Source organism: Pleuronectes platessa, chromosome 17 (assembly GCF_947347685.1).
Source record: "Pleuronectes platessa chromosome 17, fPlePla1.1, whole genome shotgun sequence".
Lineage (NCBI taxonomy): Eukaryota > Metazoa > Chordata > Actinopteri > Pleuronectiformes > Pleuronectidae > Pleuronectes > Pleuronectes platessa.
Genome location: NC_070642.1, coordinates 14,990,165 through 15,017,968, shown reverse-complemented (window position 1 = coordinate 15,017,968; position 27,804 = coordinate 14,990,165). Strand labels below are relative to the sequence as shown.

Here is a 27,804-nt window from a genome sequence, read left to right as displayed (position 1 = left end):
CCAGTAGATAATTTTCACCTAAGTCTTACACACTGAACCTTTGAAGTAATGAAGTGTACAAATGAATGGAGTTCAACAACAACAATAAACTTGATGCCCTATATCCTCTATTCTCGATCATATGACACAGCTTGTGCAGGGATCATTGCCACATTACTACAGTTCACTTACTGTTAATCAAGCCTTTCCACAGTCTGTGTGGAGAAATGTCTGTAATCAATGCTGACATCTAGTGATCGAAGAAGGTATTTCTTCTTTTCATTATTCTTCACAGTATTTGAGAAAGCGACAGGAGGAGAAACATAAAGAACAATCTGCCAGTTTTCTTTTAAGATCTTAATGGTTTATTTACGTGTAACAGAGTAATTCAACCAGAAAGATAATACATGTCCAAAGATGGTCAAACGTAAAGTATAATGCAACCACAACTGGATTATCTCATCAAGCATGTAAAACGTTAAATGCAGACTATTTCAGGGCCATTGTGCTGTAAATATACAGTACATCAATCAAAATATGTATACAATATATAATATGGAAGTACTCGTATTGTAACATCTCATTTATGTCTAATTAAACCACAACACACACTTAAACGTGAAGGTTGATTTTGATACAAACTTGTTCTTTAAAGTGGTGTTTGACATTTTATGTTTTTGTACCACAACAGCGACTAACAATCAACCAACATGACAAACAAGCCAAGCAGGAAAACTGGTTACGCAGCAACAACAAACATTAAATATGTACTTCCTTCATCTCTACATCCAATTATACAATTCACAAGGTCAACACGATATAAATGATCCCACTCCTTGCTCTGTCAGACTATTACCTGTCTCAATTTCAGGGTCAGTGGCCCCTCTCATGTAAGTATAAGCTGGTCTAAAAAAGACCAGAGTATTATAAGAGGATCTTTCAGGGATCACTGTATCACTGCACTCGCATTGTGACCCGTTTACACTCTAATCTCCTCTTGTCTTTCCTCGAACCAGGAGATTATGACAAATTCTTCTATCGGCTAATTTTCATTCCTCGTCGGTGATACATTCACATGCTGTCAAAGCGTTTTTTTTACATAACAAAATCACACAGCAAAAGAAAATCTACCTAGGTTAAGAGACCGTGTTGGTCATTCATCTATGAAATAATCTTGTGCGACAGCGGTATGCAACTGGGAGACGTCCGGGTGGATTCACATGATTGTACAGGTGGTGTCCAGGGTGGCTGTCCTGGTTCCTCTGCCTGACAATGGCCGTGTGTCAATCCAGCCAGAAGCCGCCCAGTCCAGCTCACAAAACCAGCTGGCAGCTCTCCACGTCATGTCCTACTAATCTCATTCAGCAGCAAAGTGATATGTACAAGTTTTTATACACACACAAAAAAGTGCAAAGTAGCATCGTTCACGCAAGCGTCACATGTCCCTTATGTTTCTGTTTGTAGTTTTTCTCTTTGCAGTTTCAGGAGTCAAACGCAACCGCACAGAGCTATAATAATACCTCATTGGCTCTTCTGGTATTTTTGTCACAAAGAATAAAAAAAGTTTATCTCAAACTCCAGAACTCACACGTTCAACTCCAGAATCAAGAATCCAGTCTTAGATATCAATGGCTTGATTCTCTGATTTGAAGCTGCTTCGGATGTGAAATCTCTCCCTCTTCGTTTTTCTGTCATCTACAATCTCACCAAAGGAATCCAAAAAAGAGCAAACAGGTCAATGCGTCACAACACCGGCTGTCCTCCGAGAGAGGACGCTCTGTGCTGCATCATGGAAACGGCCCAAAACGCCAGAGGGAAAAGTGACGGTGATTGAAAGATTTCGGAGGAGATTTCTCGAAGCTCAGCTTGGCTGCATTTGTCTTTAAAGTGTCTTTAAAGACCGCTGATGTATTTGAGGGTTTCAGCCTGAATGCTCCCATGATAAGGCACGGGACGCTGCACAGGGGACAGACCGTGGTTCAAGCTAAACATCGACCGAGTTCCAGCAGAAACACCAAAAGCTGCCTTTTCTGTTTCACTGCATGTTACATGAATCTTCACCATGTTTACATGGAGAGGTAGTTTTCAACAGGGATTTCTTTTTTAAACTCCTGAACTGCAGTAGCGAACCTTTAAGGCAACCATCTCTTCATTTCAAACGACAAAATTACAATAAAGCAAAAACAAGGATGATGATCCACTTGAACCACACATGAGAGGTTATTAGGGAAGGATGCAAAGAGAAAAACCGAAAGAGAAACATGGAAATTAGTTTTATCAGTTCCCACAATTTAGCTTTTCTTCCCATGTTGCTTTATAGGAATAGTTTGACATTTTGCGAAATAATATGTTGCTATAGTTTACAGCCAGCAGCCAGTTATTGTAGCTTAGCAGAAACCACCTATTGGGACATCTTGTTTCATGGTAGACGACCATGATGCCTTCTGGTCTCTCTGCTGGTTACCTGCATGGGAGCTGCTCAGAGCCAAGAAAGGTCCCATTAGTTTAAGATCATTTCACAGAAAGTCAAACTTTTTCTTTGAATGTGTGTGTCTGTGTTTGTGTTTGTGTTTGTGTGTGTGTGTCCCCCATCTTCAATCCATCTCATCTGAAGAGGTTACTCGCCGGCTTGTAGTGCAGAGTGAGTTGGCGGGAGCTGTAGCCGGACACGCCGACGCCCATGAGCCCCAGCAGGAACGCCATGCGCGGCATCGCAGGACCCACACGGCTCTGCAGCACGGTCTGGGCTGCCTGAGTCTGAAAGAGACAGCAGGGGTCACCACCGCGACTACCACAACCAGGCCTGATCATCACCAGGGCCGATGATGACCAAGGCATGGGGTCAGCAAGGTTCCTCCTGGCTCTGGCTGCACTGGAGTCCTTAAAACGTTGACCATGTTCACATGCTTGTCTCATACCAGCAATGGTCTTAGCAAAGGGGAAGAGTCGCACTAGAACCTCCATTTCTATCAAGTTTCAATACTCATAAAGGTCCTGCAGGTTTGAAGATGGTTCCGAATTTTGGGCCAATCCGAGACATGTCCTAAGATCAGATATAAATACAGTCATTCTCTGAGCCCATCACTGTTTTAACCCATTAAAACATATATGTTATCATTATTTAAATTTTGAAACCCTTACCCTATTGAGTAAATTTATGGATTGAGAAAAAAAGATTTGAGTTGTAAGCCCAAGTGTAATAGTGAAAATACAAGTTTCCCAATATATATTAACTATTGAACCGTCATGGCTAAAAACAGTTTAGTTTTGATTGACTCTGGACAAGTTCTTGGCTAATATTTATGCACGAATGTCAATTGAGTCATTTGTCTAATCGTGATAAATTTAGTCTCATAATGAGAATAATCAAACATTAAACTCAGATAATGAGGCTGTACACTGTAAACACTGTGCACTGTGGCATCCAGCTGCAGGTCTTTGAAATACCCAGCAGACGGCTTGGTTTGGAACATGTCATCTCATGCTGTTTCTCAGGAGATCCAATTAGAGGGTATTTACCTGACCTCAGGGAGCTAATGCACCTCTGATTCAAATCCATTCAAAGACAGGCTGCTGTAATCCTCTAAATCCCAGCATGACAACCACACAAATAGGCAATCGCACATGTGCAGGGCTGTTGGTTTAAAATGAAGCTTTCAAAGCTGCAAAGTGATAATTTATGAAGAGATCTTGAAATCTACACACACCAGTTTTTTCCTGAAGCTCAGGTTTACGTGCAGGGCCTGAACTCCAGATCGGTACAAGTCTCTGTTAGAGTATCTTAAGGAATTGGCTCCACTGCTGATGCCCCTTCAGGTCCAGGACTAATCATTAATCTGTCTAAAGAAGAAAATCACCCTAAAGCAACTTACGCACCTGGAGGTATCTAATATATCCAGGGGTCAGTCGAGGGATTCGAAAAAACATGGTTGTCCTTCTTTCTGGTGCTTCACAGAGACCACAAAAAAAAATAACTTGTGCAACCGGGCCACGGGACGTCCTGCTGGACAAGTTTATCTCAGGGATTCCCTTTGCTCCTGCTGGTTCTCTTCAGCCTGGATCCTCTCCACCGGGCAGAGTGCGGCAGCAGCAACAGCTCTCCCCTGTGTCCGAGGACACACTCCCTGCTCCCTCAGTCAGATAACCTGACGCACACCTTCACTGAGATGATCTTCCCTGAGGGAGTCCAGTCCTTACAGGTGGTATATAAAGCCTTGGCTCCATTGCGTAAGCGGGTCACATGGTGTTGGACAGTGTTTGTGTCTTTGTGTGTCAGTGGGGGATTAGCCGATCCACTGGGGTGGATTAATATACCTGTGAGAAGATGTCCCAAGCCCATTGGCCACAGAAAGGAAACACATAACCACATCACCGACAAAAAGACGCTGTAATGGCGTCTGCAGGTGTCACAGAGGCGGTTTATAAACTAGGTGCAATTAAAAAACAGCAAATCGCATTGTGACCCTGGTACAAAGGATTCTATTAAATTAAATTAACCTGTCGTGAACAATATTTCAATCAATCTTTGTCTGTAAAAAGCTTAACTTGATCCTTCTCATGGTTCATGCCTGGAGGGTTGCAGCCTATTCCAGCAATCACTGGATACAGAGCAGAACAACATCATCAATATGTTACTAGAGTACTTTCATTCTACAGCTGTTCAAAGATCCTCCCCTTAACAGATGCATCAAGAAACTACAATGTTGGATTTAAAAACTAATGACACAAACCATGTACTGTAAAATACTAAGTAATTACGGTACAAGGTTCTCAGAGGTTCTCAGTAGAGCCTGTGCAACTTTTATAGCAGAAAAAAAGAAACTACTTTTCTTTCATCCATGATCGATGAATTATTCTTTGGAGAAAATCACTCTCTCTGAACAAATCAATGAAAATTGTGTGAAGTTGTTGAGGATAGTGTAAAACTTTCCTGACAATTAAATTGATTCTTCCTTGGGTCATGTCCCAAACCTCCACAAATTTGCAAGGAACTCTGTCAAGGAGTTTTTGCAAATAACCTATTAACAGACAAACAAACAAATGCAGATGAAAATTTGACCTCCTTGGTGGAGGTCACGAACCAGACTTGTGGGGTGATAGCTGCGACTGTAATTGTTGTTGTTACCAATAAAAATATGGAATAAAGATGTGTCAGATGTGTCCAGGTTTCTTTTGATGAACCGTTCTAGTTAAATTCAATGTTTTTGAACAATACTCTGAAATCTTATCGAAGAACGACCGTCAGGAAGCTCAGAGCTCGGCTGCTCCCTCAGGTCATCTCTCTGTGTTGTCACCAATCCATGGAGCTTCTTCTTAAAAGGATTTCACTGACTCATCCCGGAAGTCATGCAATGCACTGAAGGACTTCAAACTGCATGAGAAGGAGAAGAGTGTTACTGAAAACACAGCGGCCGCACAGTTTGACCATCTATTGTGCATTGCTCAGCACTTACATTATAAAAAAAAACAAGAACATCAAAATGAATAAGTGGGTTTTAAATGATTTTAGATCAATGGCCAGACAGTCTGACATCCCAAAGGTCATCCTGGCTTCTCGCAGGAGAGTGTGGGAGACTGTTTTACTTAGTCATTGTAACGCACGACTGAAAACGAAGGAGATCAGGATTCCTTAACTCACATGCCAAGAACGGATTACCCCAATCTGACACACATGCAAGACTTGTTAAAGGTCAATCGCATCACCTGGTCACAAAACAATTCAATTAATGTTTTGTGTGAATCAGTCTCATCTTATCTCTATAGATACACGTGTACATTGGTTGGGACCAAAGATTGTACATAAAGATGGACAGTGTTGTGCATGAACGAACGCAAAGGAACGCGTTCATTGAACACGTTCACTTCTATGAGAACGATGAACTGAACGCAACTCAATGACAAATAATGAATTTGAACGGTGAACACGTTCATATTGTAGTGTCCTCGCGTATAGACGACAGGAAACTTTTCTCTTTATGTGTAACTTTATTAAAGTCCAGCGAACATGACACATTTCTTGTTCGTAACTCCGACACTCCTATCATCCACCACTGTATTCTATTCGAATATCTAAATAGTTGACAGGTAATTTTCTGTTGGTCGACTTATCAATTCATTTATTAAAAGCTAATTTTCCCTTGCTACTTAGTCTATAGAGTTTTTATATTGTGTTTTATTTACATTGTATATATTGGTTTATTTTTGTCGTGCACTGATTGCTGGTTGTACATTTTACTGCTGGTTGATTTTCTTTTATGGACAAACCAAGCTAGAGCAGCAGAGGAGCCCAGCAGCCAGCAGGGGGCAGCCTCAGGACATCAGAGCAGACTGTGATTCTTGTAAGGCACCCGAAGACAAGGTTAGAAAAAGACTGGGTTATTCTCTTACAATAGGTTTTTAAAGTATGTTAAATCATCCAGTATCTAAAAGCGAAAAATATAAAAGTAACTTTTAAGTAAGGCTGTCAAATATATGTAGTAAGGTAGAAAATATTGTCTCTGTCTTTATCAAAGGCAGCATAAAATGACACGGACACACACACGATAATTTGTCCATCTTCTTATAGTGCTTAGTTCCTTGTGGCAATCATCTGGCGGTGTGGCCTAGTTGGTATAGCGTCTGTTCTCCAACAATAGAGACACAGGTTTGAATCCCACTTATTCCCATCTTTAAGCTGGCAATATACTAAACTCCTAAATTTGGCAGGAATTCTATTAATTGCTAAATATCTTATACAATGTAAATTTAAATGAATTAAATATAAACACAGGAACAAATTTAATTTAGATAAAAATAAAAAAAACACGCAATGGGCTTCTGTGCAGGCTGTGCGCAGTTCAGTTCTGCTCAGGATGTGCGCAATGGGCTTCTCCGCAGGGTGTGCAGCAGTAGGCTTCTGCGCAGGGTGTGCGCAATGGGCTTCTGCGCAGGATGTGCGCAGTAGGTTTCTGCGCAGGATTTTCTTTTTTTTTTCAATTTAATTTAATTACATTTTTTCAATTTAATTTAATTTAATTTAATTAATTATTTTTTTATATTTAATTTTATAAATCATTTTTCATCATCATCATCATCATCATCATCATCATTTCTCCGCGCTGGTTCAGGGGTAAATTATGCTGGTCTTCACAGGTGACTGACCTATGCAAGCCTGTAGCCGCCACCCCCCCACATGAGATTATGTTTTCTGTGTGTGTGCGGCCGCGGCACTTCCCGGTTCTTCCGGCACTACGCTGCAGGTGCGACCAGCCCAAGTATTTAACATGGGCGAGGAAAGGAGGCGGACAGCTTTTCACAGCGCTTCTACCTCCGGTGCGTCCCATGGGTTAGAGGATGATGGTGTGACGTTAATGTATTGTTTTACATTGCATGTGTCACGTCGTGATAAATCAGTCTCCTATGTCGCCTGTACCAGGAGCCGCCCCTGTCACTGGTTATCTTGGCTCGCTGTCTGGCCGGTAACCAGCCGTCCGGACCGCTCCGTGAAGAAGGAGGAGGAGATGTTTCTTTACTTGGAATGCGGCCACTTTATTTCTCGGATATACAGCAGGAGCAACACTCGCACCACCTCTAGGTGGTCCGTCACTTCTCGTTATACACACACTTTTAGCTACTTTTCCCTCAATACCCAGGTGCACTACGTCACACACTACAAACTTTCCTTAAAGGGGCAGGCCATACCTGCAACACAACAGCTCTCGGTCTCATATACAGATGGCAAGAGAAAGCAGAGAGGGATTTTTACACACTGTCTGATAAAGATTCCGACAGTAAAGGCAAGGGGTAGTGATGGATAAGGTTTTCTTTAACAAGTTAAGACTTTCGTTCTCACTGTCCACCTTAAAACTATGAAATGAACTGAACTATGAACTAGTTCAGAATTTAAATGGTGAACTATGAACGTGAACTACGCAGGTTTACCTGCATGAACTGAACTTTGAACTAGTTCATGAGAGGTGTGAACCTGCACAACACTGAAGATGGACAACTTGACAGCTGCCCAAAAGTGAAGCCAAAGCAACTCGATCGCCTCCTGGTGGCTGGCTGCAGTATAGGTCATACATCCTGCCTCCTCCAAGTTTATGGAAGGGATATGGACCAAACTAAAAGGTCAAAGTTTGTGGGATGAAGTAGGGCAGCATCGTCTGTCTTAATATACAGTCTCTGGTTGTTGAACTTTCTGTGGAACAAGATGATGCTTTTTAAGAGGACCCACCTGCAGATACAGGGGTCCCTGCCTGTCGGTCGGGGTTTTTGTTGAAGAACACAAATATATTGGTCTTTCCCAAAGTCACTTATTTATACCTATGATTCATTTCAGTAAAATGTAAGCCATTTCGTTACTGATAACTTTACCATTTCATTTACTTCTGTATTGTAATAGTGTTTAATCCATGTAGAGATATATTTCAAATACTACTACTATTACTAATAATACTCGTAATAAATACTAATAATGATTATTTAATAATATAACACGGTTACCTTCATAATTTTTTATAATTTGTATTATTACATGGTATTACCTATGGTTATTATAGCATGTATTTATTTTGTTGTTATTGTTTCTAGACAGGCACCTCTGCAGACAGACTTTATATAGGTTACGTCATCAGTGTTCGCCATCACTGGGAGAAGCAGGACCCCTGACAGCTCTAAAAACAGAACGCGGGTTCACGTTTAACCAAAGTTTCCTCGCGATTAAAAGTCAGGGAGGAAAATGTCGCCGCGGACCCGCAGCTCACGATGTGTCGCTGTTGCTGCAAAAGAGTGAAGTTTTTCTCCCGAGCGGCTAAACGCAAGCTGGCTAACGCGGAGAGCTAACGGCTAAAGCTAAAGCTGCGCAGTTTCGTTTCACAGAAAACTCCCACCCCGTCTGCGAGCTGCCAGGAGCTCTCACTTCACTTCAGAGTTTCACCACTTTAAACTTATGGTGGACGGTGGATGACCGAGCCTAGAAGTAACCGCTGGCAGTTGCACGGAATCGGACACAATGTGAGTTTGTTTACGATCAAAGTGTCAAGTTGTGGAGAAGAGAGACACGGAAGCTCTGTGGTGCTCACACATGACGTAATAATGATATTGTTGATGCGTGAAAGGCGCCAACTGGGGCTGTTTATGTGCTTGTGTGGGAAATGCTTCATGGCTCTGGTTTAAATCATGATTAAAAAAAATAAACATCACATCTGAAAATACATAATCTGGACATTGTTTAATTTTTTATATATAGATATAATTTATATAATTCCTCATATTTCCATCGTAGACTGCACAAAAAAAGAATGAAACAAATCATTAATCAATCAAATTTTATTTGGAAAACCCATATTCCATAATCCTAATTTGTCTCATAGGACTCACATTACATTCTCAAAGTTATTAAATAAGTTTATTCATTTTGTGAAACCGGTGCCTGAAAATGGATTTAAATATGGCAGGGCAAAATGAGGAAGTGGCTGTGTCTCTATTTCCTTTTTAACCTCGTCCATCCATCAAACATCTCATCTTTCTGTCATTGTCCCCGCGCGCTCTATTTCAGCCACAATGAAGAGAAGAGCCGAAGCACCGCCAATCCCACCGACGGGGACAAAGCTGTGTCGTGAAGACAGCAGCTCGGACGAGGAGTCACAATTATCCCGACAAGGTAGATTCCTTCATCTGTAGAATTGAAAGTTATTTGCTGGGCCTGCTCACTTTTTACTGCTGTGATTATGATGATCCTTGTGATCATAACGGTGTGTACGTGTGTGTGGTTTTGTTCTGTCCAGACTCCAGCCAAAATGACTCCCTCAGTGACCAGGAGGAGCAGAGACCAGGGTTCTCCATGCCCTCCATATCATCCTTTGATGGACAAGACACAGACGCCCCCTCAGACAACCCCTCCGACAACCCCTCCAAGTTCACTATGTACAACAGTGTGTCACAGAAGCTCATGGTAATGTATTGAAAACCTCTCTAACACAGTTAATTGTCTTTACTGCTACATTTTGGAGTTGGGTGTGTCAACCCATAGTATTAATAAGAAATATGGTGTTCTAAGGCTGTAGGTTTTCTAACTCCATTGTCTGTAACCTCTCACACCCTCAGGCCAAGATGGGTTTCCGTCAGGGCGAGGGTCTGGGGAAGTTTGGCCAGGGACGCAAGGAGATCATAGAGGCTTCGACCCAGCGAGGAAGACGGGGTCTCGGCCTCACGCTGCAGGGCTTCCAGGGGGAGCTCAATGTCGACTGGCGCGATGAATCAGAGGTACACAGCCAGTGTTTGCAATTCTTTTAGCAATTTTAGATTTGAAATACCTTGTGGGATTCAAATAACCATCAGTGGTACCGATGACGTGATCTTTGTCTGTCCAGCCCAGTCCTGTAGAGAAGGTAGATTGGTTCCCGGAATGCACCACAGAGACCCCAGATGCAGATGAACTGAGGGACTGGATGATTCTGGGAGAGGTAAACAAAAAAACACGGACACCGACCCAGATGTAAATGTGAGTAGTGTGTACTGATTATTTTTAAACATAATTCTTGTTTTCGGTCGCTTACAGAAAAAACTCAAGATCGAGGAAGAGACAGAGTTTTGCACTGAAGATCTTCTGCACACTCTTCTCAGGTGCAAGGTGAGTTATCATAGAAGTCTACAACTGTTCACTTCTGTTCAAATCTTGTTTGAACAGAAGAACATCAAACATGTCTGTTTGATGTTCAGAGCATATTCGATGACCTGGAGGGCGAGGAGATGCGGAGAGCTCGGACACGCTCCAACCCTTACGAAACAATCAGAGGAGGGATCTTCCTCAACAGGTCAGTCTTTAGGTGGTTTCCACAAGTTGGACAGACGAACATAGTGCGGTTAATATCATATAAGTCATCCAAGTTCTAAAAATATGCTACTCCTCTAAAATCCAAGCTTGTGTAAGGGGAAGACAATGAATGGATTGAAGGAAGGTTAGTTCCTGCCGGTTGAAATACAAGCTAGGTCCAGAACTCTAGCAGACTTTTGTAGATTGTTTTAATTCATGTTGTATGTAATGCCAGAAAGGTAATTCAGCATTTTCTCTAAGTGAACTTTTATTTGTCACATGTCTAATGAAGTCTCTTTGATATGCGTTCTGTTTTTAGAGCAGCTATGAAAATGGCTAACCTCGACCACTGCTTCGACCACATGTTCACCAACCCAAAGGATCCGAAAGCGGTGAGTGGGTCAACCTGACTGTTGATGTGTTGGATCAGACCAAACAAGCCCACACAAAGAAATAGTGAGACAATATCTGTGCCCACTTTCATTCTGTAGCTGCCTCTGACAAAGGACCGTGATGGGGAGCTCCTGTACTTTGCTGACGTGTGCGCGGGGCCCGGAGGCTTCTCAGAGTACATCCTGTGGAGGAGACGCTGGCACGCCAAAGGCTTCGGCATGACGCTGAAAGGACCCTGTGACTTCAAACTGGAAGATTTCTTCGCTGCGCCGAGCGAGCTGTTTGAGCCCTACTACGGTAAACCTAAGGAAAACCTGCAGGTCACTGCCGGGAGGCGTCTGATGAATGATTCAGTGAAAGCTTGACCTCTGTGTATCCCAGGTGAGGGAGGGGTGGACGGAGACGGGGACATCACTAAGCCAGAAAACGTGACGGCCTTTAGAAACTTTGTGTTTGAGAGCACAGAGAGGAGAGGGCTCCACTTCCTCATGGCAGATGGGGTGAGACTATTCTGCACGGTCATTATTTTACTACAAGGTGACGGTGCAGAATCTTGCTGTTCTTGGAATGACTTGAGGTTTCTGTTTGGAGATTGATTACCTTTTAGTTTTGATTATTTCCTCTGTCTGTCGTAGGGGTTCTCTGTGGAAGGTCAGGAAAACATCCAGGAGATCCTGAGCAAACAGCTGCTGCTCTGTCAGGCCCTCACTGCTCTCTCTACCCTCAGGACAGGTACTGAAACTCTGGTCAGGTGGACACTATTATATTCAGTCTCATTATACCTTCCTTAACTCATGTTATGTACTCATCCTCTGTGTTGTTTTACTGTGTACCCAGATTAACCCCCCCTGGCTCTGTGTGTCCTCTGCAGGTGGCCACTTTGTGTGTAAGACCTTTGACCTATTCACTCCCTTCAGTGTGGGTTTGGTCTACCTGATGTACCTCTGCTTCGACAGGATCTGTCTCTTCAAACCGATCACCAGCAGACCGGCCAACTCTGAGAGGTCTGTCTGTCTTTGTATATGTACAGAGAGATCTAGGGACGTCATAGACTTATGAATATGAATATCTGGTCATAAGACGAATTGTGAGAAGAAAATTAATATTTGGATTTATCACTTTCCATTAGTGATAGCCTGAGTTTATTATTATTATTATTAATATTATTATTATTTCTTGTTATTACGATCTCCTCCAAACTGCTCCTACTCTTGACCACCCTCAGGTACATCGTGTGCCGTGGTCTGAAGCCCGGATCAGAACCCGTCAGGGAATACATGTTCAGAGTCAACCTGAAACTGAACCAGCTGAAGAACTCGGAGAGAGACGTTACAGATTTGGTTCCGCTGAGTATCATCAAGGAAGACACGGATTTCTATCCATTTATGGTCAACTCCAATGAGAGGTGGGGATCCACTACAGTCAGACAGGACTTAATGATTTCACCTTCACACTGAAAGACTGACAGGAAATGAATTCTCTCTCCCGTCAGGCTCTGCGTTGTCCAGATCAAGGCCTTGGCCAAGATCCACGCTTTCGTCGTCGACTCGTGAGAAACCATTCAGTTATCTCTTCTCCAGCTTAGCTTTAGTGTGGATTGGAATGTGTGTGTGGAACTAACTGTGTGACACTATGTTGACGTCTGCAGGGAACTTTCAGAGACGAGGCAGGCCGACATCAGGAAGCAATGTCTGAAGCTATGGGGGGTGAGTAGAGAAACTCACGTTTTTTTGTTCTACATTTAACCTTGAAAACAGATCAAGTATAATTCATAGAGTTTCTGTTTATAAATGTACTTTCAGTCTGTTGTTCAAGTTTTAAATCCTTTTTTTTGTCTCTTTCCAGGTACCAGACAAGGCCAGGGTCACTCCTGCTCCCTCAGACCCAAAGACAAAGTTCTACGAACTCATCAAGGTCAGTTAATAAATCAAAGTTTTTGTGTCTGTTTTAACTTGTTAATAAAAAAAGAAAAACATAAACTCACTAAAACTAAACAATAGTAGAAAATCTGTTTGTTTATTTTAATTACTTCTTATATTTTGAAACAATGTGATTAGTGGTGCTAATTCAGAATGTTTCTCAGTTTCTGCTCCTCATCTTTTATCCTCCTTGTGTTTGTTGCACCTCAGAATTTGAATGTGGAGTCGTTCCAGTCCAAGCTCACATCTCTCAACCCCACAACCCTTGATAAGCTGCGTCATGTACTGGACCACAAGTGCATTGTGGGAGGTGGAGAGCAGATCTTTCTTCTCGCGCTCGGGGTGAGTCTTAAGATAAAACCTAGGTCAGGAACTTGTGTTGTAGTAGAAATGATGTGTTTGTCATCATTAGTCTGGATGATGGGATGCTATCAGTACAGTATTCAAAGCAGTAATTAAACACAAAAGCCAATGTAATAATATGTAACTATTCTTTCTGTAAACCAGTTGAATATCTACTGGAAGAGATTAAAACAAAGAGCTGATTGGCTGATTTGACCGTTTCTATGCTGAATCTGTTTTCACCTTCTCGTCTGTTCTCTGTTTCCTCTCTACATGTGTAGAAGTCTCAGATTTACACTTGGGACGGGAAGATGCCTGTTCGCTGGAAGAAGCTGGAGAACTTTAAACTGGAGCTGCCAAGAGATACGCTTCTGAGCGTGGAGATCGTCCAAGAGCTGAAGGGCGAGGTGAGAGTTTACGGCCTGAGCTGATGAAATATGGGATCCAGTATATCGCACTCTTTATATCTGTTATTGCTTAAATTATGACCTGCATTGTTTTTACAAGATGTGGTAGGAGGGGGCATCAGGTTATATATTGCTGTTCTACGACAGCAGGGTTCATTCATCATCCAAGAGTCTATGGTTATCTCAATAACATGATAAAGAGATTATTTATAAGAATGCAGCTGACTCACTGTTTATGGAGCTGGTTTTACAAACATGATTATTTGCCCTGTAGGGAAAAGCTCAGCGGAGAATCAACGCAGTTCATGTAATGGACGCACTAATACTCAACGGCACTGACGTAAGAGACCAGCACTTCAACCAAAGGTAGGACAGCGGCACCTGTACTTTGTATCAAACTTTAATGTGCGACTTCCTAATAATCCACTTCTCACTGTCCATGTTGTAGCTGCGTATCTGTAAAATACAGTTATTGTAGTTTTCTGTAGTTTACTAACTAATGACTGGTGTGTATCCAGGATCCGAATGGCTGAGAAGTTTGTGAAGGCGGTGGCCAAACCAAGCCGACCAGACATGAACCCTATCAGGTTTTTATCTAAGTTTGTTTTGAATGCAGTTGTGTAATTTATGTACCGGGATCTTATTGCCTCTGATAGTGCTAAAGGCTATATACAGTATTTGTGGTACATTAATATAATAGAATTCAGCGCTGTGGCATTAAATTGTCACGCTATGTAAATGTAACTTCTGTCTTTTCCCAGAGTGAAGGAGGTGTACAGGCTGGAGGAAATGGAGAAAATCTTTGTCAGGTAAGAAAACAGATCTCGCATTAGTCCACACCAACTATAATGCATTAGGTTGAGTTTCACATAATTATCTTATCTTTGTTGTTTCCTGTGCAATAAAAACAAATAGACACATCTGTCATTTTCTGTTTTTCTTCCCTCGTGCAGACTAGAAATGAAAGTAACAAAGAGTTCAGGAGGAATCCCTCGTCTGTCCTACACCGGCAGAGACGACCGACACTTCCTTCCCACTGGCCTCTACATCATCAAGACTATCAGTGGTGTGTGTATATGTGTTTGTGTGTGTGTGCTGCTTAATGTCAGAACACATTTGGTTTCAACTACGTTAAAACCTCCACAAACCTGAGGTTGAAACCGTTTGAGTGAAATGAGGATTTGTGGCTTTCTGCTTTTACTGAACCTTTGTCAAATGTCTCTCCCTCTCTTCCTCTCCATCCTTTAGAGCCGTGGACTATCGCGTACAGTAAGAACTCCAAGATGAAGTTCTTCTATAATAAGTTAACCAAGGCGTCCACCTATGAAATGCCACCAAACTGTGCTGCTCCCTTCAAGTGAGTACTGACCTTCTGAATTCATACTCAAATTTAGTTCAAACACTCATTTGGACTTAAGGATGATTCTGATTTAGAATGTTGATGACGATAAGCATTTTTACCTTTTAGTACGCATTATCTCCAGAGAATACTTTTCAAATTTAGCAAAAATATTGACTTAGACTCGTGTATTTATATGGCATAGTTTTAATATTGATTATAACAGTATCCTCTGTCTTCATCCTCAGCGTCTGCCACGCTGAGCGTCTCTTCTGGGCCTGGGTGGACGGCGTCATCGTTCACGACTCTCAGACCCGCCTGGATCCCGGGAAACTGTCCAAAGACAATATTCTGTCCTTCATCCACCAGAACTACCATCCCTGAGGCCGCCACCACGCCAGAATGCACTAAATGATGGCGGACGTAGAGCCTTATGTTCTAATGCAGTTTTGCAGTCATCAAAAATACTCAGCAGCCGATTGAAAATGTGTTTTTGAATTCCCTGTTTTTATTCTTCTGTTTGTAATCTGCTGTTTGACCATTTCCACGTCCTCTCGTACCATCATGTCATGTTGCTTAGAGAGACAATGGGCAGGTTGTTATTGAAGTGCTGGAGCTGAAAGGGATTTTCCAGCGGTGACATCCGGACTCCTTATAAGCAACCGGCATTTGGAAAAAACCCTCTTGTCTTCTGCCTCCTCCACTGCCCTTGGCTCTATGACCTCATCACGTAGGACAAGGAGAAGACAAAAGGCTGCCGCCATCGTCTCTGCATTGAATTGCATGTCCCTGTTGGAGTGTTTTCTTTTTCTTTGGTTCTTGGGAAAATGCTTGTGTGTATCTGCATCCATCAGATCAACAATGACACATAGGGTTACAGATGTTACAACTATGCATCTATATGTCTCGCTTGCCTTACTCAACAACACAACTGCTCCTCTGCCCGTCTCCGAGGAGATGAACATCTGTTTTCTCAGTCTTACAAATAGGCTCCTTGTTGTTGCTCCTGCCAAATTTCCAGCTGAAGCCTCAACGCAACAAACCCATTCATCTTGTTCTCAATCATTGTCGGCACAATTTCCACGTTGTTGATGTAGCAGCTGTTCTTCCATTCGAACGTGATCTGTCCTCGATCGAAAAGTGTCTTTTTGGTTTTTAGGTTGTTTCTCCTCCGGCACTTTGTTGTGATTTTGCCTGGACTGTGTTGTTTCTTAAACCATGCAAATGAGTTTTGTTCTCTTGTAAACTTAGCTACCGACCATTTTATGTAAATAATAGTATAGTAAATAAATGGGAGATGCTGATCCTAGAACAGATTCTCCACTTCCTGCTCAAATGTATATATTCATGTAAAAAGAACTGTGAGAGCACAAGTAAACACTAGAGGGTGACTCAGAGCACATCTCCACCCAGACCCCACATGGAGGAAACAAGATTTTTATCTGGATCTGCACCAAGTTACACATACTGATAAATATCAGCCGCTCTAAACATGATTGGTTTTGTTTTCATCAAGATTCATTACTTTGTCTACTAATGTTTATCGGGTTTTTTTTTGGGGGGGGGGGGGGGGGGGGGGATTCTTTATAAAATGTTTCAATTTATTTTATAATAAACAAAATTATGATATTATTCTGAATTTAATGTATACGCACATTTTAGAGCATTTGTTTGGTTTATTTGACCCAGTTCTAAGGAACGTATTGCATTCATATGATTGGTCAACTTAACTACCTCATTAATTCAAAACAGATGATTGTTTTTCTCAGGTAAATGCGACATGCTTCTGTACTGTGATAATAAATCTCATTATTATTATACTATGCTTAGCCGGTTAAAAAATAGAAAGCAAATTGCTTTAAAATATAAAGTTAATATATTCCCACATTAAACGCTGTTTGTTACGTGCGTGTAGATGAGCTCAAACTCACTAAAACCAAAGTCTAAACGTGGCCACAACTTAATTAAATTATCATAACCATCCGTCACGTGAGCTCTTATTTTGAAATCCAGACTCGCTCAGCCATTCGGATGTCAGCTCTCGGTAACCGGAAGCAGTGTTATGAAAACATTAAACAGGCACCTCCCTCAGTTCGGATCGGACGCGTCAATTCACAGGTATTTAGTGTGTCTGTGTTTATTCTGATATTCTAAAAACTATCGTGTGTGTTAATAAATATGTTGAGTTGTGTGTTGACGGATTTCATGTTCTTATATGAACTGTTGAAGTGTGATCTCTGAAAAGATTTATTTCCCAAGATGAGCTGTTAAATAACTGGTATCACGTGACTCGATGCTGCAGGTGATCTCTCATGTTAATGTGACCTTCACAGGTTAAAGATGCTGAAAGCTGTGGGACAAGCTCTGTTCTCCACTGGACTACAAAACCCAGAGTTCACTGCGGTGGAGGGAAACAAGGTAAATGTCAAGTTGAGCTAAAAAAGCAAACAAGCTGCATCAAACCTTTGAGCCCACATTGTTCATCAGACTGTTACCAGAGAAAAACACACGAGTTCAGATCAAATGATGAGGTCAAATGTTTCCTGATTTCACTTCGTCAAAGTTAATTATTTTTACTATTTAACAAAAGTCCCAAAGTGTCAGTTTAATAGCTTTTCATTGTACAGTGAGGAGGTTCAATCATTGATTAACTGAAGTGTTTGTCGTTTTCTTCTCGTAAAGAAGAGTTTAACACCACAACCTTCACTCGGGACCAAAAGTCACTCTGTAAACTTTAAAGAAATACAAATGTGACATTTTTTATGCTGATATAAACTCTGGCCATAACGCCCAGCCCTGGAAATACTGTGATAACACAGTCTTCACTGTTAGCAGCAGGTTTTGAATGCAACTTAGCTGCAGACTCACTGGTAGACATGTGATGAGTTGAACAAAACCATGACCTGAAACCTGCAGAGTAATATCATCAGATCTCGTCTCTAATATGAAGATCCATCGTGAAATACGACTTTACAGAATTGACAGGATCACACACGTCTTTGAGTTCAATAGAAAAACAGGGCAAGTCATTTTATTCTAGTTAAAAGACAAATCTATTTTAAGAGAGCGAAAACAGTGAGAATCTAATGATCACTGTTGTTTTTCATGTGAAAGTAACTAAGGAAACTGTCAGGTCACCACTCGAGGTGACAGCGATCGATACATGTGACCTTCTCCAAAAACTGCTGACTCACTGTTTCAGGTCTCATCGATCACATCCTTACTGCAACATTGTTAAAAATAAATAAATGAATAAATAAATCTGCAGCGTCAGTGCAGCTGAAATAATGGTGTGTGTCTGTGTGTGTGTGTGTGTTGCAGGCAGAGGACTATGAGGTCCGCACCTACCACGCCACCAAGTGGGTGAGCACGTCTCTGAGCGGGATGCACCTGGACGAAGCCATGAAGGACGGCTTCCGCAGACTCTTCAGCTACATCCAGGGCAACAACCAAAAGAGTGAGTCGGAGCTGCTCCATCTCTGAAACGTGGCCTAAAGAATGAGAATAAGAGAAGATGAGGAGTTTGTGATTGAGCCGGGCTGATGTGGATCTTTGGTGGCCGATGATTCCAATATTAGGGAGAACAAACGATCAGATACCTAAAAAAACGTCATCATCAAACCCTTATAATGCAGGCTTGATACTTTAGCGATTAACCGTAAACTATATTAAAAATAACTATAAATAAAAAGAAAACACAAATACGACCAAATACACAGAAGTTGAATTTAGAAAATGAACTTACATATTTAAATAAATAATAATAAATGTGTGAAAGGCTCATTTCGATGGAGCCCGACTGATTTATTGTTTGTGACGTGTCTTAGTTTGTGTTGTTTTTTAAGTCAAACAGCAGCTATTTAAACACAACGATGAGTCGAGTGAATAAAGTTCACGTGTTGCAGAAAGAAATCCTGTAGAATCCGGTTCCAGGACAGAGAGCAGATGAATAAATGCAGGAGAAAGTTCTCTTTAGTTCCTGCTCAGCACTTTGTTACAGCGCCACAGCCTTTTGTTTCTTACTCAGCACTTTACACCAGCGTTATTTACGAGCACATGTATTGTTTGTGTAGTTGACTAGTGAGTCTGCAGAGCACGGAGTCAGATCTATAATCACAGTGCTTCCATGGCCAACATCTGTGCTTCCATGGCCAACAGCTGCTCAGGTCTCATTATGTGAGGGGACGTTTTTATCGGCCTCCACAGTTTGTTTAGGCAAATGTTGAATCTGTGAATCCTACACGAGCTGATTACACATCAAATCCCGAGTGTCATCGTCATGTTTAAGTGAGCGTCCACTCGTTTGTGACTTCAGAGGTCAAGGTGGAGATGACGGCCCCTGTGACGGGCCGCGTCGACCCCGGAGCCGGCCCGGCCTGCGAGTCCCAGTTCACCGTGTCCTTCTTCATCCCGGTGGAGCATCAGGAGAACCCACCGGAGCCGAGCGACCCGCAGGTGTTTGTGGAGCACAGGGAGGAGTTCACCGCTTACGTCAGGTAGCGCAAAAAAACAAATCCTCAAGAGTTTCAAAGCCAAATCTTCCGGCTGATTCTTGATCGATACTCGTCCGTCTCTTCCAGGAGGTACGGAGGCTTCTCCAACGAGAACTTGAAGCGAGAGGAGCTCCTGAAACTCCTGGAGAGCCTCCAGAGGGACGGCGTCCCCTTCGTGGACAAGCCGTATTACACCGTCGGGTACGACAGCCCCTTCAAACTGACCAACCGCAGGAACGAGGTCTGGGTGCTGAAGAAAGTGGAGCAGCAATAGAGAGATTCAAAGGTCACGCAGCATCGAACCCACGGCGTCAGATTTTCATATGATCATTTCAAAACACTTACAAATTTAAAACAGGTCCTATTAATGAAGTATGATGGGTTCAGATTTAAAGGTCATTACTATTACTATACTATATTACTATATTTCTTTACAAAAGTTGCATCAGTTTACATTTACTTAACTAAAAAGTTACTGAATAGACTCACTGTCTGAGAGCAGCTGCATTGAACTCCACCTTTAAACAGCTGGAGGAGCAAGTGGCTGCAGTTGAGTTAATATCTCCAGCAGAGGGAGCCAAAGAGTCAGTTCTCTCCTCTGGTGTATTTGTTTTTTTAAAGGTACAAAAAAAGACTCCGAAACCTCACTGATCTGGTCAGAATGTGACAAGCTGATGTGGAAATGAAGCAGTTGTGTTGTAACAGAGTAGACACTCACAATATGTACATGAAAACACATTATTGATACATGTAAGTGTTTCTTCTGTCTGCTTTGGCCACAGAGAACATTTCCTTAGGCCATGTCAACACAAGAGATGATAAAGTACGAGTGTGAATGAGGCTTTAACTCTCTGAGTTTGACAAATCAAGTCGGCATTTTACCAAAACAAAAACAAAATTCAAGCCAGGAACTTCCTCTCTGTCAAAACAGTTCAGCAGAGCTTTGCACAAAGAGAGATTTCCCTAAAGAGCCACTTGACTCCGAGTGAAGCTTCAGCTGACGTCTTGAATCCTTGGGGAGTGAACTGGAGTCTGTCAGCCTGACGACTTGATGATGAATTGATCTGATCCCACACATCACTGACGTCTCATCCATCTATTGTCACTAAGTGGATTGGATGAATACAGTACTTAGAAAATACTACTTGTATTTGCGTCTATGTTTCTAACACACACAGTCGGCACAGCTGTCAAGGCCAATACAGGATCTTGCCCCTAGACTGGAGGGGATCGAACCACCGACCCTCTTGTTTGTAGACGACTGACAACAAACATCGTGCTGGTGAATTCATTCACGCCAGCATGATCCAATTATGTGAATGAAAAATGAATTGTCTGGTCACGTGTGCCTAAAAACAAGATACCAAACATTTGCATGGCAGACATTTTTTTTATTAATGTCGATAAACACAAAATCAAGTTCTTGTGTGTAAAGCTCTGATTTTGTTTGTGCCTTGTGTGTAGAACATACTGACAAAGAGTGACAGTTACAAGCTGAAACTCTGCCTTAAACACCACTTTACCTTTTTTATACATTCCATTATATGAATATTTACATTTACAGATTCTGAATCGTTTTTAATCTTGAATAAGTGTCATGATTGATGTTAATAGGGAAAAATAACATGAGAACTGATTTTTGGATCATGGGGACAAAGCACTTTTGAATAATGTAAACTTTAATATAATCAATAATAAATATAACGCTTCATAAAACGATTGATTCCTGACTATTTATCACCTTCATCTCTTCTGTCTCCGTGTCTTGGTGATGTGCTGGGGTTACAGAGGGCGAGTTGTTGATCTGCAGTGGACACTGACCGTCCTCCACGCTCCGCTGGACGTGACCTTATCGTCAGTCGTACGAAATCCTCGCCACAGTTCACTTCACCCTCCGTCCTCTCTCACCTTCTCCTCGCCGCCAGGGCCACGTCTGCTGAGTCACTCGTTTTATTTGTGGCAGAATTGTTCCCGATATCATGTTCAGGCTCTCAGCAGCAGATTGATCTCAGCGGCTCTGCTCTGAGGCGAAGCTGCTGCCGAGAGGAAACACACTGAGTTTTCCTCCAAACATCAGTCAGTGTGTTTCATTTTATTTACCTCCTCCAGCCTGGAGGAGACGTTCAGGGGGACAGGCTGTAGAAATACTGCTGTGACAACACACGTTACTAGTAACTACTGTTGGTTTCAGAGACCTGCAGATGATTGATTGGATTGATCTCAATAAATGGACAAACGTGACATGAGTCAAAAATATATATGAATTAGTTTTAAAGGAAAAATCTGACATTTGAGATTGAAGAGTCAACAAATTCAAAGTTTCAAGAAATTCCCTTGAGACAAAACTTTGCTGACATGTTAAAGAGGTCAAAGACAGGACTTGTGATGCCACCACAACCATGACCTACGGAACAGATTACCACTAAGTCTGGTGGAAGGATGAGGTACAGGTCAGGAAGGAAGCCATTCAATTTTGATGCGGAGCTGACTCATGGGCTGGATCGTGGAATTTGTTTCCCTTTCCTAGACGTTGTGAGACTGTTTTATTTCATTAATTCCTCAGAGAATAATTTATGTGATCTTGATGAAATAAATCAGGCACATTTAGGGAACTAAGATGGAGCTGGGTTGGATTTAAGGGGAGTGCTGGGCCTTGTTGCAGGTATGTGCTCTACTTAATGCCAGTTTAGTTTGAAATGGTTAAACTGAGATGGGAAATCAGAGTGGAATCATAAACTCTGCTGTGTTTCTGCAGCTTGTAGGTGACATCACTCATATTAAAGCTTCAGCCGTTTGGCCCTTGTGGTTGTGTGGTATTTGCACTCTTACATTTCCATCGATTTCTCAGAGAATAATTCATAGATCTTGATGAAACATCCGGCGTCTTTAGGGGCCTGCTATTTATGAGTGTGTGTGATCTGCTGATCTCTGAGTGCTCCTCTAGTCAGAAATTGCAAATGTTTTTCTCCTTTAAAACATGAACAGCAAATAGACATGTTTCTGTTTAATGTGCGCTAAACAAATGTCGATTGTAAATACTGTGATTTATGGTTGAATAATCCCATCAGTACCTGTCGACCAGTCATTCTACAAACACACTATCAGGCTTTGTCACGTCTGTCGTCCATCTGTGTCTCGTTAGGACACTGTACATGTGGTCTGGATTCTAAGAGGAGAGGCTGGAAGCACCGAAGTGTCGATACTGTGATCATGGCTGGGAGGACTCGGTATTGATCTCTGTCCGGTGGCCAGATGGACACCGAGTCCGTGCCGCTGACTCTGCTCAATCCGAGGCGGAGCGACCTCATTGAAAACACTAAAGAGGCTGTCGCTGTGTCTTTGCTGCCGGTAACAAACGCTCGCCGTGCCGAGGCGTTCAAAACGGCAGTGGTGGGGGGGGGGGGGGGGCTGCTGCTGGGAATGTCGATAGGACACAGGGCACTGTTCGACTGAGCCACAGTGGAGAGGTCTATTATGGGCCCAGCCTGTGATTCAGTGTGTGTGCTAATGGGATGTCCAGAAGGAGACATAACGGATGACCCTGCTTGGGGGAGGAGAGAGGGGGAGGATGGGGGGGGGTAAATGATGGCCTCTGGAGTTTTCCGGATGACAGACGAGTGCGGGTGCCATGGCGATAAGCGATGAGCCGGTGATTTGGGCTGTTGGGTCCGGCAGACGCCCGTGAATCACCCGGAGGGAGAGAAATGACACAGACACACACCAGCTCTTTAAATATCTTTTTTTTTATCTTTATTATTATTTCACAGACATACACAAGAGCGTCAGCCGCCTTCTTCCAGCTTCACAGCCTCCTCTTCCTCTCTCCACGAGCGCCGTGCGATTGAGACGTGTCCTGACATGAGACAGGCTCGCGCCCCCCCCATGTGCTCCATCATGGGAGCAGGCGGGAGCTCGGCGGGGACACACACACACACACACACTTTGGTCACAGGTGATTAAACCACAGGGTGCAGTGGTTGTTAGGAGGTTATGAAGTCTCACACCTGTCACCTTGGATCACGTCTCCACAGAGAACACATTGACTCAGCTGTGAGCTCCAGTGTGTGGTTTGCATGACTCCAGATGAAGGCTCCAGCATAAATATTGACATGATTGCAGTTTTTTTCTAAAAAGCACCCTTTAAAAGAACAAAGCGGCCTCGGGGAGGGGGGGGATCAGCGGAGTAAACGTGTCCCTGCTCCCCCCCCGCCGTGCCTTTCATCACGCTGCTTGTCGACCGGTTTACCGAGCTGCATCCCTGCTATGTGAAAATAAATATTCTACAAATAGGAAACCACTCCCTTCCAACTAACACAGGGCTCTAAAAATGTACAAATTCTGTGAAAATAAGTGAAAATGTTACGTAGAACTCCTCTTTCTCTCTATTTATGTACACGCAGGAACATGTAGAACCGCAAAGGGGATAGACTGAGTAGAAAGGTCAACGGCATTTTAGAAATCATTTAAGCCCTAAAAGGTTTTCTAGCAGGTCTCAGCAAACAGTGGCAGGGCTGTGTGTGTGTCTGTGTTGTGTGTGATGAGCCAACACACTCAGATTGTTCAGATTAACGGCCTCAGTTCTTTGGTGACCAACGCGATCAGCGAGGGACCAGCATCAGCTTTTCATCTCATGTCCATTCTGTTTGTTTTTTTACATTTATAGATTGATTGTTTACTCGAACACAAGTCTTGACATCACTTGCTTTTATTAAAACAATCTTTTAAAACATACTTTTTAAGTCACAAACAAAGAGAAGACCTATGCACAGTGCAAAATCTACAAACTAAAAGTTAATCGATAGAGTTTTATGAGCCTTTTTATAGAGTAAATCTGCTGTTTTTGGTTTAGCCTCCGTCCTCCACTTCCTCCCTCTCACTAGGGGGCAGCAGTGATCCCTCTTCAGTTTCTCTGGACCTTTTATTTTTAAAAATACACCCCAGCTCTGCAAACGAAACCACTGAACCGTGAGAGCACGAAGTAAAACACCTGCTGCTAACTGTGACTGAAGTTTAACCGTGGAGCCGTCCGTCGCACCACACGTTCTCGAGCTCCGACGCCAACATTGGCCGGCAGGTGGCGCTCTCTCTCCGACACTTTCCACAGCCAATGGGTAAGGAGCAGGAAAATCTTCGAGGCGAGCTCCTAGCACACCTTTTACATTCCACTCTTTCCAACTGCCTAGCTATGTTGCACCACAGCAGCAAAGTTACGCAAACGACTTGTGACTTTTCGGTTCCTTCCGTTCGCCCCGGTTTGCCACCTGAACCTCGTCCCTTAGAGAAACTAACAGCTTGTTGGGTTATTGGACCGGGTGGAGTAAAAATTTAAAACAGCAGAACAGATAGAAAACAAACTAAGAACACCAGGCGTAAAAGAAACACTATTCTTTTAAAAAAGGAAGGGTGAGTAACCAAACGAAGGAGAGAGTCGTGGGAGAAATGAAAAAAAAAGCCGCAGCTCGACCACTTCTCCACTTCAGACTAAGTTCAGCTCGGTCCAAGATGGGGGCGACCTCTGACCTCAGGACCCCACATGTCCGCTCCCTCAGAGGCAGTATCGAGGAGGTGGGGCTCAGGAGGGTGTGTCTAGAGGGCCTCCTACCGGCTCACGCCCCCTACCTGGTTACAATGGGTTCAGCTCCCTGGCTCGACGGGCGGTCCTTGCTCTTTAGCTGCTGCTCTCATCAAATAAAGTGCCGTTGGAGCCTCTGAGCACAGGGAGAGTCTGGACCGCAAGGGCGGACCGAGTTTCTGCCGTGTCTCCGTACTCGCTCTCAGCCAACTCCCCCTCACGCTCGCAGATAACTGTCATTGGGCTGCTGAGGATCCGGCAGCGGGCGTTGTACTTGCTGCTGGCGGCAGAGGGGGGTGTGCGAGAGCGCCCGTACTTGTACCCGCTCATTTGAAAGGACGATGACGGGGGCGAGGACATAGCCAGGGCCTCGTAGCGGCTCCACTCGTCCGTTGCCCATTTACTGCGTCCGGGGGAGGAGCAGGGGCTGTGTGGGGTGGTCGGGGGGGAGGGCGAAGCGGCAGGGGAGTCAAAAACAGAGTCCGACCTCGGCCGCTGGGATCGAGGGTCAGTGGAGCGGAGCATTTCAGCGGCAGACATCCTGAAGCTGGTCTCAGAGCGGCTGCCCTTCTTGAGGAGAAGGGCCTTGAACGTGTCGCTGCTGGTGGACGACTTCCGGAGGTTGCGTTGGATGGAGCTCGTCTGCCGGGACAAAGAGGACACGCTCCCCGGGGACATGGCTGTAGGGGTGGTGGGGGGAGACTGCGGGTGGGTCCCAGCTTGAGAGTTGTCCTCCTCTGACTCCTTGCGACCCAGGACCTTGCGCTTCGACCTAGGAAAGGATGTGGACAGGTTAATGACGTGCTTGTAGAAACGCTGCAGAGTGAATGAGTGGCAGAAGAGGTTCATTCAATTGTTTTTAAGAGAAAAATAACTGAAGGGCAGCTGAATGTATTAAAGAGAAAATAATGCAAGAGTTGGGGCCTTTTTATCAGGAAATGGGAACATCAGAGTAAATTATTCAAATTGAAACGAGGCTGCAGCATATGAGATGTCTTACATGTGAGCAGAAAGGCTGGTCACATGTATGCGAAGAAAAATAAGCTATGTGTTGTCATAGCTTCTTTTTTTTTGACTACACTTTAAATACCCGTCCCACACGCCACAAATCTTTGTCCCAAATTTGCCATATGTCAGCTCTGCCCCCAGCGATCACACATTACGGCACAAATCCCCCCAAAAGTAAAACTATAAGGATGCTCAGAAGAGAAAAGGACAGTGACCAGAAGAAATTACACATTTCTCTTAAAAAGCAATCCAATGGGGGAGAAGCTGCAAACGCTGCAACGAAAAAAAAGCTCAGAGGCGGCACAATGAAATTAATCAAAAACACAAACTGGGAGAAGTGCCCAAAGCAGCTTTAATCACGCAACGACAATTCAGCCTCCTCCCAGCATGGGGTATCAGAGTATTTGACTGCACCACTCAGCCTACTCTGTCTATATAAGTCCTGCACCACAGCAGAGCAATAAAGCTGCAACTGGCAGAATAGGGGGGGATTAGGGGTAGCAGGGAAACATCTTTTTTAATCTGTGGTACAGGGGGTGGCCTTGTGGGATTACTGCAGATAATCCAATGGTAGCATGGCAGAAACAAGGCTTGCTAATTAAAGGGAAGGGGCTACTTGCCACTTCGCACCTCTCTAGACAGGATGCACCCACCCACTGCACGTCCCCTCTGCACCGGGGAGGAGTGGGGGGAAGAAATGATAACAAATGTATAGATTGTATTATATGGGAGAGATTTGACGCAGAATGTAAAAAACGGAACGGAGGGCGCCCCGAGACAAAATCCTTAATCCTCAGATTACATAGGAATAAGTTCTTCCATAGAGGACAAATAACCTGTAGAAGGTCAAACGAGAGCGAGGGCTGAAGGACACAAATGGTTTGTGTCAGAGTTTAAGTCTGCCTTCTGCAAAATGTGTTTCCGTGTCCTAAATTCAACCTCCATCTCACGTCCTCCCCAGAGAGCCTTCTCGCCACATTAGCCCACCAGTATTACGTAAGACCCACACTCACATGAGCGTCTCACACACCTGAATTCATTCGACCGAGACCAAGTCACACCGGCAGACACACACACACAAAATGCACACAGACAAACAGAAGGCAGGAGATACTAATCTCTGTTCCCGAGGTGAACTATATGCTGCAGTGTGAGACGTCGCTCTGAGCGCTCGGTCGAACTCTCGCTGTGCATTTCATTTGGTTTCCTTCTCCCTTCGGACGAGTAGTATTTTCTGCAGCCGTGCATTTCATTCAAGTTTTCATAATTTTCTGTTTTCCCAGAGAGAGGAGGATGAGAGAGGGAAGATACGTGGAAGTGAAATGATGTTAAATTAAAGGGAAGGGGAAAGGGGGGGGAGAGGAACCACGTCAGAGAGGGGAAGGATTAGAGGAAAAGGGATCAATTAGATAGCATCTGTATGGAAGGTCGTTGGGATCTAAAGACCTGCATATCAAGGTTTTTGAATAAAAAAATCTATTCATTCATTATCTATATCACTTAACCATTTGAGGGTCATGTGGTAGCTAGAGCCAATCACTGCTGATATTGAGCGAG

The 27,804-nt window shown here is 43.4% G+C and overlaps 4 protein-coding genes across 14 annotated transcripts in view; 2 read left to right on the top strand and 2 right to left on the bottom strand.

Annotated features, from left to right (window-relative positions):
* Window positions 1-2,583: 2,583 nt before the first annotated feature.
* zgc:193593 (uncharacterized protein LOC564090 homolog) lies at window positions 2,584-3,906 on the bottom strand. The gene is made up of 2 exons (XM_053445888.1): window positions 3,856-3,906; window positions 2,584-2,736 (listed from the first exon to the last, which is right to left on the bottom strand). The coding sequence occupies exons 1-2, from the start codon at window positions 3,904-3,906 to the stop codon at window positions 2,584-2,586; spliced, it is 204 nt and encodes a 67-aa protein (XP_053301863.1).
* A 4,687-nt stretch (window positions 3,907-8,593) lies between these two features.
* cmtr1 (cap methyltransferase 1) lies at window positions 8,594-16,486 on the top strand. Its single transcript, XM_053444956.1, has 24 exons — window positions 8,594-8,973; window positions 9,518-9,622; window positions 9,747-9,913; window positions 10,066-10,224; window positions 10,332-10,424; window positions 10,520-10,591; window positions 10,681-10,775; window positions 11,094-11,166; window positions 11,266-11,464; window positions 11,549-11,667; window positions 11,803-11,899; window positions 12,039-12,171; window positions 12,393-12,572; window positions 12,660-12,716; window positions 12,816-12,873; window positions 13,013-13,081; window positions 13,297-13,428; window positions 13,710-13,835; window positions 14,110-14,201; window positions 14,354-14,422; window positions 14,597-14,644; window positions 14,789-14,901; window positions 15,084-15,192; window positions 15,423-16,486. The coding sequence occupies exons 2-24, from the start codon at window positions 9,523-9,525 to the stop codon at window positions 15,556-15,558; spliced, it is 2,496 nt and encodes an 831-aa protein (XP_053300931.1). The 5' UTR covers window positions 8,594-8,973; window positions 9,518-9,522; the 3' UTR covers window positions 15,559-16,486.
* A 671-nt stretch (window positions 16,487-17,157) lies between these two features.
* Window positions 17,158-21,383, top strand: hebp2 (heme binding protein 2). Its single transcript, XM_053444955.1, has 5 exons — window positions 17,158-17,292; window positions 17,508-17,592; window positions 18,496-18,631; window positions 19,490-19,670; window positions 19,755-21,383. Exons 1-5 carry the CDS (start codon window positions 17,237-17,239, stop codon window positions 19,939-19,941), a joined length of 645 nt encoding a protein of 214 aa, XP_053300930.1. The 5' UTR covers window positions 17,158-17,236; the 3' UTR covers window positions 19,942-21,383.
* A 2,973-nt stretch (window positions 21,384-24,356) lies between these two features.
* The window catches only part of nhsl1b (NHS-like 1b), a 93,636-nt gene continuing 90,188 nt past the window's right edge, over window positions 24,357-27,804 (bottom strand). For all 11 annotated transcript variants that reach the window (XM_053445358.1, XM_053445360.1, XM_053445362.1 and 8 more), the window contains one exon: window positions 24,357-26,011. In XM_053445358.1, the coding sequence (XP_053301333.1) occupies window positions 25,336-26,011 (676 nt within the window). In that variant the 3' untranslated portion in view covers window positions 24,357-25,335. The remainder of the gene's footprint in view (window positions 26,012-27,804) is intronic.

Excerpts from the sequence above, each read along its gene's own strand:
- zgc:193593 (XM_053445888.1), bottom strand. The coding sequence starts at position 3,906 with ATGTTTTTTCGAATCCCTCGACTGACCCCTGGATATATTAGATACCTC. Across the intron at positions 2,737-3,855 it reads GATATATTAGATACCTCCAG|ACTCAGGCAGCCCAGACCGT; the intron begins GTGCGTAAGTTG and ends TGTCTCTTTCAG.
- cmtr1 (XM_053444956.1), top strand. The coding sequence starts at position 9,523 with ATGAAGAGAAGAGCCGAAGCACCGCCAATCCCACCGACGGGGACAAAG. Across the intron at positions 10,425-10,519 it reads ACTGGATGATTCTGGGAGAG|AAAAAACTCAAGATCGAGGA; the intron begins GTAAACAAAAAA and ends GGTCGCTTACAG. Across the intron at positions 14,202-14,353 it reads GACCAGCACTTCAACCAAAG|GATCCGAATGGCTGAGAAGT; the intron begins GTAGGACAGCGG and ends GTGTGTATCCAG.
- hebp2 (XM_053444955.1), top strand. The coding sequence starts at position 17,237 with ATGAAAACATTAAACAGGCACCTCCCTCAGTTCGGATCGGACGCGTCA. Across the intron at positions 18,632-19,489 it reads CCAGGGCAACAACCAAAAGA|AGGTCAAGGTGGAGATGACG; the intron begins GTGAGTCGGAGC and ends TTGTGACTTCAG. Across the intron at positions 19,671-19,754 it reads GAGTTCACCGCTTACGTCAG|GAGGTACGGAGGCTTCTCCA; the intron begins GTAGCGCAAAAA and ends CGTCTCTTCCAG.